The sequence below is a fragment of the Pithys albifrons genome, chromosome 2 (genome assembly GCF_047495875.1).
Source record: "Pithys albifrons albifrons isolate INPA30051 chromosome 2, PitAlb_v1, whole genome shotgun sequence".
Taxonomy (NCBI): Eukaryota; Metazoa; Chordata; class Aves; order Passeriformes; family Thamnophilidae; genus Pithys; species Pithys albifrons.
This window is the reverse complement of record NC_092459.1, coordinates 101,641,674-101,662,478: the sequence shown is the minus strand read 5'-3', so window position 1 is coordinate 101,662,478 and position 20,805 is coordinate 101,641,674. Positions and strand designations below refer to the sequence as shown.

The 20,805-nt window shown below is 39.0% G+C and overlaps 1 protein-coding gene across 1 annotated transcript in view; it reads right to left on the bottom strand.

Annotated features, from left to right (window-relative positions):
* Nucleotides 1-20,805, bottom strand: part of ALK (ALK receptor tyrosine kinase) — a 312,192-nt gene that overhangs the window by 96,145 nt on the left and 195,242 nt on the right. Inside the window, exon 5 of the mRNA XM_071548064.1 lies at nucleotides 4,227-4,354. Within this exon, the coding sequence (XP_071404165.1) occupies nucleotides 4,227-4,354 (128 nt within the window). The remainder of the gene's footprint in view (nucleotides 1-4,226; nucleotides 4,355-20,805) is intronic.

Genomic DNA, 20,805 nt, shown 5'->3' with positions numbered 1-20,805 from the left:
ATTGTTCTGTTCACCTGTTCCCCTGAATTTGACAGGGGTGGATTCTCCAGACCATCTAGGATGACATGGCTGATTCCACTGAAGGTGCCTATCTTCTTTCCTCCATTCCATAATTGCAACTAACCAAATAATTAATAACATATTATTGTCACAATTAATCTAGTTATTTAATACATTTCTGTAAATATGTTGCAATTTTATTCAAGTAAAAATTACTTAAATATTATACAAAGTTGTTTTTATGAATGAATTATTAACATCTAAATTAGCTGTGTCACTGAGGACTTCAGTTTGAAACATGTTTAATTTTTTTACTGTGAGAAGAATTGGTTCTCAGAACAACCATCACTGGACATTTTCAAGATGCAGTAGGTCAGGTTGGTCAGGGTTCTAATTAATATCTCCTAGACTTCCTTTCACACTAAAAGTTGGACCAGATTCTCTCTTGAGGTTCCTTCCAACCCAGGCTGTTCTGTGATTCTATCACACACAGATATAATCTCAATTTTCTGTTTGGAAGAGGTTAACTTTTCTAGGCAATTTTCCAGTAGGAAGCATCAAGAACTCATTTTGAAAAGGGGCTCACTGGTATTTCATTAAGTTCAGTTAAGCACAACATCCTGTCATGACGTTAATTTATAAGACAAACTGCAAAAAGTGAGCATACGTGGGAAAACTGAAATGATACATATTCAGGTTTAGTCTGAATACACAAACCCATCATTTTAGTAATGATTCAGATATATAAGCAATCCTGTTTAGAGAAAGCCCTTACGATCTCCTACAGTTGATTCATAAATCTGTTGATAGAGTATTTATCAAATGGAATCATGAAAAATTCTGTCTGGCAGTCAGTCATATTTCTTCATACATGTTGCAAGTCCATATTCTTACTCTTTCCTTGCTATCTCTTCTTTCAGTAAAATCATCTGGTCTTCAAAATTTTTCCTTTCTTGAGAGGTCCTCTGCTTTACATCAAGGATTTTGCCTTCAGTATAACCTTAACTTCAATTTTCAGAAGTTTTCATTATTACAACATAAGATCATTACAGAACTAACTGCCTACAGCTCTCAAGGTAATGAGTGTATTTCTATATACTTTCAGTATCTACTGAAAAAAGCTATTGCTGAGTGGACAGAAGCATTAACTTAATCAACAACACAGAGTCTCTCCCCTCTCCAAAATAAATGGTTTTTATGCTGCTTACTGAGCTTGAAAACTTGAAAGCTAAGTGCTTCCTCTTGGACAGGCTGAGTGTCTGAAATAACTGCTTTTAACAGCCTCAGAGCATCATTAAACCTGTAACACATTTCAGAAGCATTTGATCTCCACGCCCCTTACGTAAAAATTTACTTAGAATTGGTAAATCGAACACTGCCAAGTAAAACATTGTCTTGTCATTTACTTGTGCTTACTACTAAGTACTTTAATTAAGACTTCTGAAAATAAGTTAGCAAATTAATTAATTTACAACTGCAATAAAAAATCAGTAAGAAACCCATTAAATATCATAAATAAGTCAATACATTACTTAGGAAATGAACTCTATTTTTATTACTAGGAATTACCATCAACTATAAAATGCCACTGGACCAATTACTTTACATGTAGAAGGAACAAATTCTTAACTGATGTTATTAAATTAATATATTACTTCTCTGCAATTTGTAATTTTTTTCCTTTCGCTACTGTACTTATTTAAATAGGAAGTTGTAAGAAAGAAAATTAGGCAATCAATAGCTTAGGTTTTACACACTGACAAACACGATTTGCTTCACATTTAAGTCAGTAATTGAAAGTCAATTGGCTGTAAGATGATGGGCGATGCTACCTCTTAGTTGTCCTGAGCCAAAACATAGAGAAGTACAAGCAGCCCTTCTATTGACTCTGGGGGCTTTCTGATTGGATTCTAATTCTATGGCTGAGAAAAACTGTAAGAGCTTTCCTTTTCTTATGGAAATTGGGAAATGTGAAGATATTCAAGTGACAAGACACTCTGATTTTTTAATCTGCTGCAATGTTGATTGAAGAAAGGGAAGTGTGGGACACAATTAAGACACTGCAATGACAGACTTATGTTTCAACTCAACTATTTTTAATTAGATGTGGTATGAATCAAGAATTTTTAAATTTAGAATTTTTAAACATTCAGAATTTGATCAGCATCTGAATCAATTTAAGTTTTTCATTTTAATTCCCCATTCAAGTCCATATAGACTTATTTTTTCATTTCAAATGTAATAATGTTTTCTATGCAAAATTATTTTTATGATTAAAGAACTCGAAAAATATAATTACCAATGTGCAAAAGCAAATTCCAACTTCAAAATTCTACCTTCTTCAAGTCCTTGTTGTTCTTCACCCAGAGGGTGTTTGGGCACTCAACAGGCTCCCCAGGGAAGTGGTCACAGCACCAAGGCTGCCAGAGTTCAAGAAGCATTTGGACAACACTCTCAGGTATGTGGTGTGATTCTTGGGGTGTTCTGTGCAGGGCCAGGAATTGGACTCGATGATCCTTGTGGGTCCCTTCCAACTCAGCATATTTTGTGAGTCTATAATTCTGTATCTAACCCACATACACCTATGGAAAATAACAGTCTAATTTCCTAAGATTGTCTGTACACCTTAATTTATTATGGTCTTCAAAAGGCTTAGAAAAATTAGGCTGAAGGCATGTTACTGTTTCTTAAATGTTTCTTTCCCAAATTCACACATGTTTTATGTGCTTCAGTGACATCAAGGTATCCAAGCAGCTAAGCTGCCCAAAGGCTTCTAACAGCTGCAGAAAAATTAGATTTAGATTAATCTTTTCTTATTACTTTCCCCATTTTCTCCAAGCCTAGGGTTCCACCCTTGGCTGCTCATCACCACCTTTTTTTCTCATAAAAGAACACAGTACCACATCTTCAGCTGCGTGCAAAAGGCTTAGCTGTCCAAACCAACTGAGAAAAAAGAACAAGTGGTTTTATTCTCTGGTGGTATTATTCATTCACGATGTCCTGTAAACAGAGCAGAGGAGTAGCCTTTTGCTACAAATCTGCAGACAAAATGGGAAATTTGTTCCTTCTTTTTCTCACAATGTGTCTTAATGGCCTCAGCACCTGACATCTGTCATCTGCAGAGCAGTGCTTGGTGTGGGTATGAGCTCACAGGCATCATTTACAGCTCGCCTTCAAGTGCTCCCAAAAGCAGGGCTCGTGTGCCCATAGTCTGTTGCAATGAATTCCCAAAGCACTGTAGATGGGAATGAATTCTGTCTTTACAGCAGCAGCAGAGCCGGTGCATTCTGTCTGAACACACCTTGTGCTTTCAGCCCAATGTCAGGCCGTTCCTTTCTGCAACCTAGAGAGCACCTTTATGCACAAACAGTGCAATAAATCCCTTAATACAACTGGCCTTTGTAGAGAGCAACATAAATGACCAAAATAATGTATGTTTTCTAGCACATTTCCCTGTCCTAGGCAAGCTGAAACGAAGGACATGCAGCTCAAGTCAGCAGTACTCCAAATAAATAAAATGGTCAAAAAGTAATGTGTTAAGAGCTATAAGTAGTAATATTCTTCACTGACATGCCACCTAAAGATTTCAGTATGATTCACAGGATCCATAAAACCGGTAGAACTAATACGCAGCTGCTTCTTGCGTGGAGCACTAAATTTACATACTTAGATTGATAACAGAGCTTGTATTTAAAAAAGTAACCCCCATTAAGGTTGCCCATTATTAAAATTCCACACATTACATTGAGCTATTAGGGGTTACTCAGCAATAACTGATTTGGAATATTGCCAAAGAAAGGCACACTTTATTAGAATCAGGTTTTCCACAGTTGTTTAAAAAGCAACCCTGAAATTCATAACCATGAGCATAAAAAAGATGACTCACAAGATGTCTGTCTGGGTATCCCTCATCTGTTCTACTTTCTGCTGCAGAAAAGCGAAGTTGTCAGGATAGGCATCTGGCAAGCCGGGATGAATGCTGCTTTGTTTCTCCCAAAATTAAATTTTTGTAGAAATTCTTCCCAAATAAAAAAATTCCACCAAACTTTTTAACTTTTGAAGGAAAAAAAGAGAATATTCCCTTGAAGAGACCTTTTTTTTATTTAAATGATTTATTTGACAAGAACCTTTCATTTTATCAAGTTTCTGTAGAAGCCAGAAAACATGCTCCTCTCCAAAAAGACATCAAAATATTATGAGCTGAAAGCAATAAAATACAATGTTACCTGAACTGCAGTTCTTCATTGCAAAGGAATCCACAGCTGCTACACTCTTGTTCGCATTAGCAATATACTCCAGTGAGATCCGAAAAGGTTTCTCTAGGTGTCCAACTCTCCTTTGAAGTAACACCCATCTGGTCTCATCATACAGAGAGAAAAGAAGAAAGGAGAAGAGCTGTAAGAAAGGCTACTTTACAAGAACCAAACTCCCCAGCGGAGCAGCTCCACAAATGGATAGTCATACTGTGCCTCCTGCCCCATTCCTCACTTCCCTCACAGTGGCCCATGGTCAGGGCCTTTCCCTCCCATGGATTTTGAAAAAGCAAGCAAATTTCCACCCAGCTAAGTTGTGGAAACCCAGCTAAACAGTAGCTTATCACTGTTCTGTCACACCTCTGTGTTCCTGAATTTCTCACGGCTCCCTGCCTGCTGTTGAAAGAAGCCTAACTTTCTGTGCAAAGCAAGCTGTGAAATCTGTAGCACACATGCACACCCCCTCTAAATATCACTCCTGATTGTCACTGGCAGAGTCTCTTAGTCACTCAGGCAATAAGCCAGTCTCCAGGGTTGTACAATAGGTGTAATTCCCAGCACTGCAGCACAGGTTGAGGTAACATGCTTTGCTTCCAACACGGTTGGCTGGGAGGTCTACACCTGCATGAAGCACTACAACTAAAACATGCCATTTCTCCTCCTCCCACTTCCACCCTCCCTCTCCCTTCTTCCCTCCCTCTCAAACAACAAAAAGTCCCAGCAAGTAAATCAAGAAACTGGATTAGCAGCTCTGGAGGCTAGCATCCACACTCCAAGAGTGTTCCAACTTAGTCTGCTTGGTGCCAAGAGTAAATGAGAACAAAAAGCCTGTATGAAGTTAATTTATTCTCTGAGATGTCAGAAGACATCAAGGCTTGGCTATCTTTAATGTCTGCCTTCTCCCCTCTGATCAGCCATGTCTGCTGCTCTGCCTGAAATAACTTGTCAGCCAGACAGCATAAAAACTATTTCTAGACCCTCACACCACCCTCTAATTCCATTTCTGTATCCAACAGGACATGTCCAAAGGTAGACAGTAAAAATCCAAGTATCTGTCTTTTCCTGGCATACTGGAATTCTAATCTACAAGTAAAACTTTTAGGAATTAAATACTTTTAAGATAACATGGCCTGGCCCATATACCCTTTCTTCCTTAGGCACAAGGCTGCCAGTAAAACCCCTTGATGCTATTTGGGTTGCTTCCCAAGAGGCATGTGTTACTTCAGCAGCAATATGGATCCCATCACCTGTTTCACTCCAGTTTATTCAGTGCCTGATTGCTATCATAAACACGAACAGAGACAGATTCTGTAAAGTCATTCAGACACTACTAATCCACCTTTTCATATTTCTCTTTTTTTTACAAAAAAATACAGCATCAAGGAGAAAAGATCTCTTTGTAGCATACTGTAAGTGGTCAGCTGGAGTCAAACAAGGCAACAGCGGTCTAACAAAGCCCATTAGGAATTGCTCTTTACAGCTTCAGCTGCAGCTTTTAAAATATTAGAACAAAAACTTACTGTGTTTCAAGTTGTTTTTAAGCACCAATATTAAGCATTTTGGATGAAGACTGTAGCTATTCCTAGTTATCAGAAATTTTTCATTGCTCTCACACAAACCCCCACTTTTTTATTGCTCTTACAAGAATATTTCCTCATCAAGAACACCCATCACCCCTCAGTTTATGTGTTTATGCTTCTCCATGGGCTGTGAGCAAGAACATGTTTTCTTGGTGAAGGGAACCCGCTGGAGCTGGTCACCTGAGCAAAAGAAACTACACAGCTTATCTGGCATCCATAACAAGAATCTCTTTCTGAAGAAGCATGCCAAAACTTGGATGTTACGAAGTTAAGACACACTTCTGAAAGGAAATGTAACAATGTGTGTATGATGTTTGCACCTGCCAACCATCACTTGTGCCTGCTACAAGCATGGATCAGTCCCAATGCAGACCCTACAGTGTGACAAGGTAGGAGACTTTCCTTTTTTCCAGAGGCAGACACACTGTTTATCTTGTCAGGGACACAACAGTGCCATTATGAATGTCCAATGAACTGGACAAAATTCTCAGGAGGCAAGGAAGTTGCCAACTTTTTGAGGACCTAAAGTCCCGAGCAAGGGCTGCATAAGGACTCTCCTGACAGCTAATGCAGTTCAACTTGCAACTCAGAAAACGCTGCTTTTTAATGATTTACTACATGTCTTTGTTCCTCCTTTTCCAGCAAAAAGAGTGAAAACAGACTGCTAGATTTCCTTTTTTTTTTAACAGTTATTTTCATTTCTACATCTCATATTCAAACTTCCGTGCTCGAGGCTCCTGCTTAAGAAGAGGATGTTGGTGTTCTTGCTCTTTTTCTGTTCCAGTCCCCCAAGAGATAAACCAGTTTTTGCTGAAATTAAATAGAATAAAGCATTGAGAGTATTTTAAATGCCTAGGTTCTGTGCATGTTATTTGTCTTGATGTCATCTCAAGTTAGGTATATTATAAGGAGTAGAGGATACAAATTTCCCTACAAATAGAGTCAAAACCCACTCTCGATTAATTTTGATTACGAAATACAAAAGCATCTCTATGCCATGAAAATTGTTTTCCTCAGCTTCAGAAGACTGATGGATTTTAATTCCAAGTACGCAGTGGCTCTCAACAATGATTTCCATTTCTGTGCTACCACTAACCCTCTGGATAAATGTGCCAAGAGTTTTAGGAATTGCTTTTCTGAGTTACTGGTGCAATAACTTTAGTTTGAGATTCTCAGTCCTCTCATGGTTTACTACAGAAACTTTATTAACTCCCAGAGCTGTTGCCAAGCAGGTATTTTATATCCCCGCAATGCAAGACTGGAAAAGGCAGACTCACTCAAGCCCAGATTCATTACAAATATATTCATACATCATGGTACAAATTCCTAGAATAGGTTGCCTGAGATTCAAAGATTCATGTTAAAAGAAATACCAAGTATCAGCCTTTTTCTTCAAAGACATGAAAAAAAATGAGCTAAAGATGACATTAACTGGTGGATTTTTCAGGAATACTAAAAATAGTTACTGGGTCAGCAGAGGCCCCTGTGGCAAATTCGGATAAGAACTGGTTCTGCCATCACTCTGCGGCGGAATAGAATTTCCAGACCTGTCTGTACAACATGATGTATTTCATAGATCCATACTCATTTGCAGATCCTGTACTGTAGACTGCCTGGCAGCAACAATAAAATCTACTTCAGCATAACCAATATATATTAGATGTTAATTAGTGGTAGCTTTATTAAATTTCTATCAGTGGCCTACATGTTAAGAAACTAATTTTAGAAAGCATTTTAGCAAGGTAAAAGTCAGTCATCTTTAGGGATAGATGGGGTAACACCATGTGTGGAACTTCTTCATACTAAATAATGCTTAACTGACGACAAACTGATAGAAATACAGACTCTAAGTGGACAGTGAGGGGAACTGTCCAGAGAAAACTGGATGAACTGCCAGGCTTAGCGGATTATCATCCATGGTACAAAGTTCAGCTGGAGGTCAGTCACCAGGGGTACACCTCTAGGCCTATAATTCTGTCTTCATTAATGACCTGAAAAATGGAGTAGGCTGCACCACCTACTTCCAGCAAGACTGAGAAAAACAATTAATACACAAGACAGTTGGGCTGCCACTGAGAGGGGCCTTGACAGGCTGGAAATTTGGGCCAACAGAAATCTCATGAAGTTCAAGAAAAGGAAATGCAAAGTGCTGTCTCTGGGGAGGGAACAACTTCATGCCACAGCACAGGTCGGAAAGTGGCTTTGCAGAAGACCACTTGTGAATCCTGGTATACAAAATGTTGAATATAAGCCAGCAAATTGTTCTCAGTGACCAGGAAAGCCAATAGCTTCCTGAGCTCCATTGGGAACTGCAGATCGAAGGGGCAATTCTTCTGCTCTCTTCAGCACTGAAGAGACATCTGGAGCCCTGGGTCCAGTGCTGGACTTTCCAGCATAAGACAGAAATGACTTACTGAAGTGAGTCCAGTAAACAGTCACAGATATGATTAAAGGACCAGAGTATCTGACATACAGGAGGAGGCCAAGAAAATTGCGATTGCTTACCCTGGAGAAGAGAAGGCTCAGGAAGGATCTTGTCAATGTTTATATGTTATGGAAGCATGGAAGGAAGGCAGAATCAGACAGCAATATCCAAAAAAAAGACAGCAGGCACATTTGCTTCAATTGAAAAACAAGAAATTCCACTTAAGCACGAGAGAAAACCTGTTTACTCTAAGAGTGACTGAATACTGGAACAGGTTGCCCAGAATTCTTATGGAGACTCCACCTCCAGGCATTTAAAATATGATTGAATGTGGCTCTGGGTAACCTGCTCTAGCTCACCCTACATTGAACAGGGATGTTGGACTACTCAGTTTCAGAGGTTCCTTCCAACCACAACAATTCTGCAATTTGTGAAAAAAGCAAATTACAGCACATAAAAGATTGCTCCTGTTATCCTCTGCATAACCTCCAAGCACTCTAGAGGGAGATGAATCAGACCAGTAAGCTGACAACTTCAAGGACAAATGCATCAGTTTCTGTACACATAGCTGTCATCTCTGCACAGCCTTCAACACCACAGCCTATTTTTACCACAACATTGGTCATAAAAGCCATGATGATCCTTAAGCAATAAAAAATACTTCAGTTTAACATCTTAATTTAAACCTTCATGGTCTAAAGCAACACACTGTATTATTTTGTTTAAGCACTTCTCAGTGTCGATACAGCAAGCCAGATCCATCAACAGGTCCTTCACTGAAGCTTACTGTAAGAAAGAAGCTGGCTCAGATATCTAGAATCTGCAATATACATCAATTTAGACAGAAACTAACAACACTGCGGTCTTCAGTGACAGAGTAAGCCGAAATACTAGGTCCAATTATTTCCAGTCTTTAAAAAAGTTCAGACCTGGATATATTATCAAGAAAGAATTTGTTGCTTAAAGAAAGCCTGGGCAACACCCAGAGTTTCTCTTACAAGGCTCTTCTCCAAAGCAGAAAATGCTGCTGATAGAACCTAAACATAGATTTACACAGGAGTACAAGGACTGAATTTTCAAATGACCTTCTGTATACTTATTTACACTCCTTAACCTGAAGGTATGCCAGAAAACACCTTTGGCCTCCCTCAGCCCTGCAAAGGTGAGGTGTTAGATCCCAAACAAGCCAAAGTACTTCTCTGTAACCTAACTTCTCTTAAGCATCCCATCCATGACTCAGTTTTCAGATACCAGGTTTCAGAAGCCATAATCCAGTTTTCATGGAAACTTAATTTCTGAGAGATAGTTATAGTTTAGACACTATTTGGTTGTTCATGTAGCATGTAGCTTCAGAAGGAACACTGTTCTGATTAATTGTAATCAATACACTAATGCTTTAGATGCCATTTTGTATGCTCCTCTGGGTAATGCCAGCACTGATTAATTGCAAGTGCAAGTCAGGATGATCTCTTAGAAGCAGTGAATTAAAAAAAAAGTGCTAAAACTCTCAAGTAAAGTCTGGAGTCAGAACACTTGCATCCTGCATTTGTCTGTCTTCATGGATAAATGATTTTGAATCCAATTAACACACACATACTCTTTCATTCTGCTAAAGAGAGGTTTCAAAATGCTTGATTGCAGCAAGCTTTGGGACTTCGTTTTTGACATTCCATAAACAGCGACCATCTTTGTGACCATTCCCCAGACATCCAATTAATTCTGGAAGGTGCCATCAGCCAGCCTGACACCTCTGGTGCCACCTGTGTCACCACCTATGCCTTCAGTGCAGTGCAGTTTGTGCTGGCGCCCAGGCAAAAGTTCAGTTTCACCCAGAACATGGTCCCTGCTCTGACAGAGTCACTGCTTTCACACATTTAGAGAAAATTTGAAAGCAAAAGTTTTCAACATACAAGAAAAATATGGAGAGAATTAGCAAAAAACCCCCAAACCAAAATCCAGACCAAAGAACCAACCCTTAAATCCTATTGCCTTACCTATAGTAGATGAGGGATAAATGCACTTGAACTGTGGTATGGTAAATGAAGAGCTGCATGGCCCCTCCTGGGTCATTATTCAGCTTGTGCAACTATTAGTAGCAGGTTGAGGGAAGAGGAGAACTTTGAACTATCTCCTTTCCTTAAGAAGAAAGGTCTCTGAATTCAAGCTGTATTTTGCTCTCTCATCTCCACTTGCCATAGGAAAAAAATGGTGGAATTTAACAGAGACCTCATAGCTAAGTTGAGTAACAGTGTGATTTTATTTCTTCAGGTCCAGGCTCTCATCTAAAATACTCCTATTGCTAATGAGACTTACCGTGCTATGCCTGTGAGAAAAATGCAATGTATCTCGGCCAGAACTTAGGTATTACCTCTTTAGTAAAAGGTTCACCAGACTTCTGGGAATTACAAAATTAAATAGCAATAATAGCAGCTGCATCAGAGTATTTCACATCAAAATCCACCTGTGGCGGGGAAAAAATCCATTTTGAGAATGAAGCCTTTTTAAGGACAGAATTAAAAATTAACAGTAGAAGTCCAAAAGAGAGTTTTACCCCTTTTGTAGATAAATTGGTGAAAGAATATAACTTTCTCCATCCTGCCTGCCTTTGCGTAATTGTACAGGAGTTTATAATGGGTTTTAATCTTGCCTTCATACTGCTCCAGACTTTCTTTTGTTTCAGCAATTAATGGGCACTGCACAAAGGAATAACCAGACTAGAGCTTTTCAGGTTGCAGCAAATAGAAAACTAAAAATTGTTTTCAAGATGTCAATAAAATTTTAAGAGAGAAGAATTAAAAATAAAATCACCTATAGGAGTCTGTGTAAACACTTTTCTCACTAGCTCAAACAATACAATATAGTGTTTGTAATTCCTTTTAATTATCAACTTCAAGTTCAGTTTACTGAATTTAAAATTACTTAAATGACATGAGGGCCTGTATTTGAATCATGATAATATAGTCTTGAAAAATGGCAACAAATAAAGTTACTGTGCAATAATGCAAGAGATTAATTAGTATTACAGGAGAAAATTCTTGCTGCGCAACACAAAGTTTGCAATGTTAATTTTCCTGCTCATGGGTAATTCTACTTTATAAGAGAAAGAAAAATGGTATACCTTTTCATCTATTGATTTAATGCCAGTTGCCTCTATACCCTTTTCTATGGCCTTTTGCATAAGCAAGACGTAACAGCCAGTGACAGGTTAAATACAGTTAAGACCTCTATTAGTGTCATTGGATCAGACCTTTAACATCCCTGTGAGTGGTTCCAAGAATACTTCCCCTCCCTTTTCTCAAAATGCTTTTAGAGGATGCATTCACAAAAGTTTTGCCATTAAAAAAAAACAAACCATAATGATTTTTTTTCCTGTTACTCTTTTAATGCATTTAAGATAAAACTAATAACACTGCTACCTGCCTCCACAAAAGCACTCTAATTTGGCTAGATTTGACTGATGAGGTAGGCACAGTGTAATTACCTTGCCTAGAACAGGAGACCAACAAGATTTTGACTCCAAACTGCAATGATACCTGCTCATATCTACTGGGAAGGAAGTTAAACCTATCCTCTTTCTGGGACTGCAATGCTGGGTTCCTTTCTACAGCTACTCTACTGAGAATTGTACAGTTGGAGAGATACTGCAACATGGCAGAAACGGCTTTAGGTTTCAGTGAAACACAAGTAGCTCATAAAGGATATTTTTATGTTATACTTGTTTCTGGATAACAATGAAGTTTGCAATTAAGTCACTGCAGTTTCTGTGGTAGTAAACTCTTGTATTCAGAGCATACTACACGACTACAACACAACTACTCTACACAGGAAAAATTATTAAAATAGCAGAAAATGAAACATACAGAAAAAAAAAATCTTTCCCTGTTGACTTTCACAGAATTATTTTTTTATCACTTTCCTGAATTTCTCTTAGAAAAAAGTCACTGCTACAAAGATTTTGCCTTACTAACCTGTTTAAAGAAAATTCCCTACTCTGAAAATTTGAAGACAAATTTGAGCACTGTAAAGAATGGAAACAGGTAACTGACTGAAGAACCACACCTTCACAATGAAATCTCATTCTTGTGATTACAAATGAGAAACTTCGAATGGAACTTAATACAGAGTCAGCCCTGGAACAAAGAACACAGGAACTGCAAAGGGAGTCAAAGTCAGACAATGAATTTATGCTGTCTGGTGGAGAGTAAACTTCTTTCCAACAAAGTAATCTGATGTCTCTCCACTGGGACATAACCCACCAAATAAATGGCAGGGTTATTTTATTTCAGTTTTTTTTTTTTTTCAAAAAGTGTGTGGAATCAGTAATCCAGGTGCTTACAGGATGATTTTTGTTACTGACCATTCAAAAATGTAAACTTAGTGCTAGAGACGTGCTAAGAAATTCATCAAATCAAAAACTACTGGCAAAAAGTGGTTGAGACATGATAAAGTATTGTTGGTTTTCTGAATGACAGAACAAATTACTTTAATTAGCCACTTCATCACATCAAATAAACAGGTCTGAGTTTTTTGTGTGGGAGCTCCTTGTGGACGTGACATGACTAATCATTCCACTAAGAGGCTACTGATACTGCAAGTACAGTAGAGCTCAACAACTTGCCCATAGGAATATGTTCATCTGGCACTGAACTTTCTCTCTCCACTTAAACCACGTGCAGCGGAACTTTATTCTGCCTCTTGAGAAGTACATAGTTGGAGGCACTTCTGGGATGCTATAATCAGTGCACATATCCCAGATGTAGCATCAAAACTGATGTGAAAATAACAGCATAATTTTCTGATGCACAATGGCTCTTTAGTGTCACCTCCTCTTACAGTCCTCTCCCTTTTTGCATATGAACTTGATTATACTTACTTTAATGAAACTAACAGTGCCAAAAAATGATATTTCACCGTATGAAACTAAGTTGCAATAACTGTTGGCAGCATGTAAGCCAAGATAATCCCAGGAATACTGAGCATTCATACAAACCATTATATCTTTATATGGTTACACAGACCTCAGAGCACCTCAGCAAACAAATCAAACAACTCATTTTTAAGGTGGGTGCAAAGGAGGCACAGCAAGGTTATATGATTCATTTAGTCAGTAGCTAGATGGCAGAATTAGGATCAGGGATAAAAATTTCTGATTCTTATTCCTATGTCCTAATCCACTGGATCATGCTGTTTCTGATGAGGGTAATTAAATTTCATGCTTCAGGGAGTAACTTAATTGTCTTTGAGGATTAGAAGGAAATTCCATCCTTTAAACTCAATGTACAACACTGCTTAGGTGTGCCAAAGAGTAGTTTTCATTTTTATTTAAGTATTGAAAGTAAAACATAATCTACTCCTAATTACAGCCAAATACAGTCAAGGCTTCAGAAAGACAGGATGTCTTTTCAAATGGAAGGGTAGTGGCAACATATTCCAAAACAACTGAGTTCTCAACAGCTGTGTCTGGGAGACCAATTAAACCAGGATTTTTACCTCCGCACTCAGCGATGGCTCTTCATGGCACAGCTAAAGGGAAGTTTGAACATTGTGTCTGCTCATGACCTATATGGTGGAATTAAAGCCATGAAAGATTTTAGGTTCAAAGTTAGACTCAAAGAGTGGATGAGAGGGAAGATTTCACTTAAGAGAACAGCTGTGCTTAACTCTGTATCCTTTAGGAATATGTTGCAATTATCTAGCGGCTCTAGTAACCTAGATTTCTAAATAAGATATCAATATATCCAAAGAAAGATTAAAGACTAGATGAAGGACTGTTTGAATCATTAGGCTCAAAAGGATTTATGGAACATCTAGTCCAGGCATTCCAGCCCAAGACAAGACAATCCCTAACCTTCTCTATGAGGTTCCTAAAATGTATTTCATTGGGTCAAACCCCATATAAAGGTATCTGGTTAGAAAAAAAAAATCCAACCAAAAAACCTGACTGGGTATCAGAGATTCCCAGAAATAAAAAAGGCTGGTAGATAATCTTCAGCAAATGCCACCTTTTCCATAACTTAAGTTGTTTGCAGTCTTTGCCTGCAACACAGAGGTAAGCATATGATTGCATTGTGCACACGATGTGCCATAGGAGATGCAAATTGGATAAGTAAATAAAAATAAAACATGGTGCAAAATAAATAGAAGTAAAATGCCTCTCAAAAAACTGTACAATACATGGTATATCTATGCACAAACAATGTGAGGAGTGACATGAAAGGAAACTGCAGGGGTGCAGATGAATTATGCATTTCCTGATGAACAACTCCCTCTTCCTATTTAATTTGCTTCCTTTGAAAGAAATGATTCATTAGGAAGAACATGAATGGGGAAAAATGAGGCTTGGAATGCAGTAAGGTTTTGTCCATTATTGCTTATGTAGCAGGTATTGAGGAGCTACCCTGTTGCAAAAGGGGGCCTTTGAATTGTGTGACTCAATTTTGAATGGAGAAGGAAGACAAAAGTAAGAGTGACTAAAACAATCACTTGGTCAGTGTACTCAAAGAAAAGGCACTTGGGAGGCCAGTTTCTACTCTTCAGAACAAATCACACATCAGAAGGCAGACAGATCAGATCACTTAACAACTGAAATGTCAACTTGAAAGAGAGAAATGCTATTGAAGTGAGGCTTGCACAGCTTTCAACATGGCACCAGTCACAGCAATGATATCAGAGCTGATAAAAATGTCCACGCTTCTTACCACATTTGGAACATATACAAGAACAAGATCTGCTATGCAGGTCCAAATAGAAGAAATGCTGCCTACAGTCAAGTCTAGTTTTAGCACACATGTTGAGACTATTTCTATCCTACTGATTTAAATCTCCCTCATTTTATATTGGATATTTTTGAAAGAGAATCATAACACGCCATGCTGAATATCCAGAAAGGAAGTCACAAGTAGTGAACTGCATCTGCCACTGCCTGGAGATACCAGTTTAAGCCACTGTCTGGCTTCTCAGCTTCCCAGAACCCAGAGTACAGAGATGTTTTATTTAGCTCAGCATACATTTGCCTGTTAGTCTCAACATTTGGCACTCACAATTCCTTTGAGCATAAATAAGAAAAGCCTTGACAAGAAACATACAAAGAAAACAGACTCCACAAGATGTTCTAGTATAATATACTGGCTCCTCAAAATCAAATGAAAGAGGTCCTAAACCAAGAAGATAATTTCCTTAGTTTGAAATTGCCAATGAAATTGGAGGTGTTTTTGAACAGTGATTTTAAAACAGCATGAAAACCTGATGACTGTTTTTAGTGTTTACTGATAAAGACAATACCTAGGCCTTTTCATGCATTCCCAAAATAGCAGTCCTGACAATGCTGTTCATCTCAGGATCACATTAAATTGTATTTCAAATTCAAGTAGTCTTTAAAAAAAAACAAAAACAAAACTAAAAAACAAAATGCCAACCAAACTACCAATCAACAAAAAACCCTAAACCAAACTACACAAGTAACTGCAATTCATTTTCTGGGATAGCTCCTGGCTTTAGACACTCTTCTTAGAAGCAGACCATGCACTGCAGCATCCTGAAAAGCTCAGAAACAGGAGACAAGTCTCACTTGCAAACTCACTCGTACTGGGCAAGCAAAGGCTGGAAAGCAAAATGATTCCACAATTCCCTCACAGGGCAAAAATGGGGGGAAAGGTCCTTGCCATGATATTTCAGTGGACTTTAGAAACATGATGACATTTCTATGAACTTCAGTATAAAAAGGTATACTTAGTGCCTGAGGGTATTGTAAGCCTTGATGAAGTTAATGTGAAAAAGGCCAAGTAAATCCAGGCACTATTCCTACAGCCTGACTTAAACCCTATTTTGAATATAATATGTAAATCAAACTCTGAACAAGGATGAGTTTTCCTATACAAACCTGCACTTCAGACAGCAAAGGTGGCAAAATATCCATATGCGAGGGTACATGTCAGGTCACCCAGAGGCTGCATAAACTGGGTAACAACACCCAGACTGCATTTCCTGATATTAATCATATGTTTCAATGTCACATCAAGAGGATTTTTCAGTGTAGTATTTTCTAGAACCATTTCCTTGCTGCTTCTCCTTTCCTGAGTAGAATACAATCATAACCCAAGTGCTGGAGGCTAATAGAAATCACAGTAAAATTTCCAGCCTTTTCTTTCCTCCCTCACTGCTTTGCTAAATGGGTTGTCTGAGTACTTACTTCAGAGTAGAATTTTTGCCTTTTTCATCAAAATTTAGATTTATTGACTCTCAAAATCTCACAGTGACCTCTAATTTTCCCTAACAAATATAACCACAAAGCTCTCAGGCTCCATATCTGTCAAGAGCAATCAATACTGTTGGATAAAAACCAGTCCTGGACCGCAGCAGCCCTTGCCTCTGCCTAGCTCAAAGGTTTAATGCAGTTTCAGCTTGTTCTTGGGTGAACCAGATCCTGAGGAATTAAAAGTTCAAATCCAAATGTTCCTGCAGAACCCTTTTTGCATGGGTAAATTGCTTCAGGATAAACTGAACTCTGGTCACAAGGAGGTTAAAGCTGCCTGGGTCCACAGGATGTGCTGAGCAGTGGGCTGGAAGGAAGATGCCGTTACGTTAAAGCTCCATCAGAGCTGTCAAGTGATTGTGTTTTAGTCTGTAACTCCATCTCTGCCATAGCCTTACTGAATATATTCATGTTAGCCACCATCAGCTGCATACCAGCTTTATTGTTAGCCCACATTGATTAAGTGCATTCATCTGACATGATGACAAAACTTCTCTTTTCCTGACAGTAATTCAGAAATGGGGTGAATACAGGGATAAGGAAAAACAATGGGTAAAGGAAGGTGTATAGAGAAAGGCTATGGTGTGCTTGAGCTTCTGTTGGCTGCATGAAGTTTTCAGACTTTATCAAGGACTTCACCTCAGCCTGTTCACTGCTGTCCTAAGGCAAGAGAGAAAGGAGAGGCTGCAGAGCAAGCACTGGCCTGGGGCCTTCGTGAATTAGCGAAGAGCCCTCCCAGTGCTCTGCTCAATTACAGCACAATTCCAAGAGGCACTTCTCTGTTTAATCTAATTTAAAAATCAGTGCAGAATGTAAAAATAATGACCTTTTGACCTAGTAATATTTTACATTCACTTGTAGTTTAAGTTATTGAGAATAATAGAGAATTAGAATATCTGGTATTTTAGGTGAAGAGAATTGAGTCCAAAGAGCCTCATGGCCTCGGAGCAGCCTTCCCATCACCCCTCTCCCCTTTTTCTTCTCTCTTTGAAAACTGAGACAGCTCATTAAAAGCTGGGGCAAATCCTCTTCACTAAATCTATCTAGCAAGTGGCTGTGTTTGAGATTCAAATCTACAGAAAAGGCGCAGAACATGCCATCAACGTTTTTGAAGGTGAATGAATAAAGAGCTTAGAGAGCAGAGCAGCTGTTTCAATTATAGCATTAGCAGCCCAAGCCCTAAGCACTCAGTGCTCCTGGAAGCCCAAGGGTGGGTAGGGAACAGAGCCATCTCTATGGATTATAATTAAAAGACCAAGGCCAATTGCACATTCAGAGAAAACAGGCAGCAAATGCTTTGGTTGCAGTTGGTCATTTTCTGTTTCAGCCTTCCAGATTTTTGTTTTTGCTTTGCAAATGTGAACAAACCCCTTTCAGTGTATGCCAAGTACAAGCAACTCCAACAATCCCATCTTGCTGTTTATGTTTTGCAATTTCTACTTCATGAGAAAAATTAAAAAAAAAAAGATTTGGACATCATCTCCTCCCCCCTTCTACTTTCACAGGGACAAGTTTATATCCTGAGGCCCTTAGTGGCTGCAAAACATTCATTTCCAAGCAGGTAATGTCCCATGTAAGTCATTGCTCCATTGCAATAAGAGAAGTGGTGAATGTATGTATGTATTTCATGCTTGCTGGTGCAAACCATGTAAATTCAAGAACTTGCCTTGTAACTTTTGTTGGTTAGACATCTAAGTTCTCTTACAGCAATGATTATACAGAAAATAATGGAATTGGCTCAAAAGCACACACAGAGATTCCTCCCTTGAGGGAATTTCTGTTCAACCACACACCATCGAGTGGGCAAACAACACAAATTCAATTTTAATAAACTCTGACTAAACAAAAATTAAGTTTTATTCCCCTGATCATAGTGATACACCAGCGTAATGTAGTTACTTTTGGAACAAAACCTGCCAGTGAATTTTAACAGAGAACTATTGCATAAGGCAATGCCCTGAGCTTGAGCATGAGGTGCCAGGGAAAGGCACCCTGAAGTCCTCAACACAACAACAAACAAACCTTCAAGATACCCAGTTATGAAAGTGGGTAAGCAGAGATGCAACACGCAGGAGTACGCCACCAGACTTCGCTAAAGGTTCACTCCGGCAAAGAAATTGCACCCTGAGGTCAAAGCAGTGAATGTGGCAACCTCTCTGAACAGCAGCATTCTTTCTAGGATGGCTGGACGGGGCAGGCCCTCCTCTGCTAGAAGCCCTGAACTCTGTCTCTGTAAACATCTCACCTCAGTTAACTCAGATGTGAATTGTACCAGTTGAAGAGAGATTTCTCAACCCTACAGCCACACAAGGAGGAATAGCTTTCAGATACTTTGATAGTAGATGTTAGATGAATAGCCTAGATAATGGGCAGTATGGACTGGAGCAACTGACATGCAAGAAGAGGCTGAGAGAGCTGGGATTGTTTAGCCTGGAGAAGAGAAGACTCAGGTAGCATCTTATCAATATGTACCAATACCCAGTTTTGGTTACTTAAGCAAAGGGGCTGAACTAAGTGATCTTCAGGGCTGAGCTTCAACCTCAACCATTCTGTGATCCCGCACAGGCAGAAAATGCTTCACTGGCTCAAGATCTCTGCCTTTGCTGCTGGTTTCTTTAACAAAGTGTGCTGAATTACTGGTGCTCCTGCATCAATGATACTGGAAGCTCAATAGAAGCCACATCTTTTTTTTCAGCTATAGACTCAGAGCTTCACTTGAATGAACCTAACATGGACTGAAACAGGATACATGAATAAGAAAATGCATATTATTATCACCTTATTAAAGTAATCTGTACTTTGCTCCTATTGATGGAGGCCTTGAAAATGCAAAGAGCTAGAGGAATATCAAGAGTATTAATGAAGCTTCTGTTAAATGTTTCAAACCTTTTTCCCCTCTGAAATCAATTTCAGAGTAGAGAATCATTTTCCTGTAAAATGTGCAAGAGTTAGTAAGTCTCAAGCAGCAGCTGCCTTCAGAGCCTTAGACATCCTGCTCTGTGCTGGGCTTTTTTGTGGTCACTATTCTCTCACTATTCACAGAGGGGTAAAGAAGGGAGGAAAAAATGTTATTTCTTCTTGTTACTTTATGCTAGCAAAGGGCAACATTCAAAGCTCAGAAATGTGTACATGTCTTTGTAAGCAGGACACAAGAGAACATGAGTATATCATATCCAGGCCAGAAAGTTCATCTGTTGGCAAGTGAGTCAAAGAGCAAGACCAGGGAGAAAGACAGAGGGGGATATGGAGAAACTGCAGCACTAGCAAGCAATGAATGAGGCAGAGTGCAGACAGCATGTGGACAGGGAGAAAGACAGAGGGGGATATGGAGAAACTGCAGCACTAGCAAGCAATGAATGAGGCAGAGTGCAGACAGCATGTGGATAAGAGCAAGGTGACCAAAATATGTGCAACAGGACTAGCTGCCTAAGACACAAGGCCCCGGAGGCAGCCAAGATTGTGACCACATTATCTCTGCAGTTGTAGTTGTGGTTTACATGACATGGGAAGACAGGTGTTCCTTCAACACTTCTGTTCAACTGTTCAAAAACACAGCCTAGAGTGAGACAAACAAAGCAGTGCATTTAAATATTTGAAGGCCAGTGTGGACTGACTCTTCCTCTATGTAAACTGCCTCAGCCTTATAATTTTTTCTCTTTCCTTCAGCCCTTGGGATGTCAGGGTACAGCCATGAGTCAAAAGCAAAGAAACACTCTGTGTGCTATTTAACATTCTCTAAAGGACACCAGGCAATCCATGAAACATCTCAGGAAGAAAGCCAGTGAAAAAAGTGGAGTGATCTTTCTAGGGTGGAAAAACTGAGCTACACAAATTACAGTTCAGAGGAGATCTCAGTTGTTGTTCTTTTACCAATAAAATTTTTACGAATAATTGTGTACTTACAAATGTCACAGAATAAAGAATAATAATATCAGAAAGAGCATATAACTGAAACTTAAAGGTGTGAATCAGAAATCCTATCTAAAAAAGCCTGAGGAAAAAAAAATACTATACCAAAAGGAGTTTTAATAGTGACTTTCAACATAATTTACTGGGAAATGAGGGGTTAGAGATGGAGATGCACAAGAAAGGAAAAGAAGAAAGAATGGGGACAAGGTGAGGACAGCAGATTAAAGACAGGACACAGCCTCCTGAAATAAGCAATCTCTGTAGAAATGGGTGAGACTAGTGAACTTCAGTACATTTGCGGAGAGGAAAAAAAAATTCCATTACAGCAGAGAGACCAGAAAGGCACAGAGTAATGTCCCAGTTCCTGCAGCTCTAGTGATTGTTCCC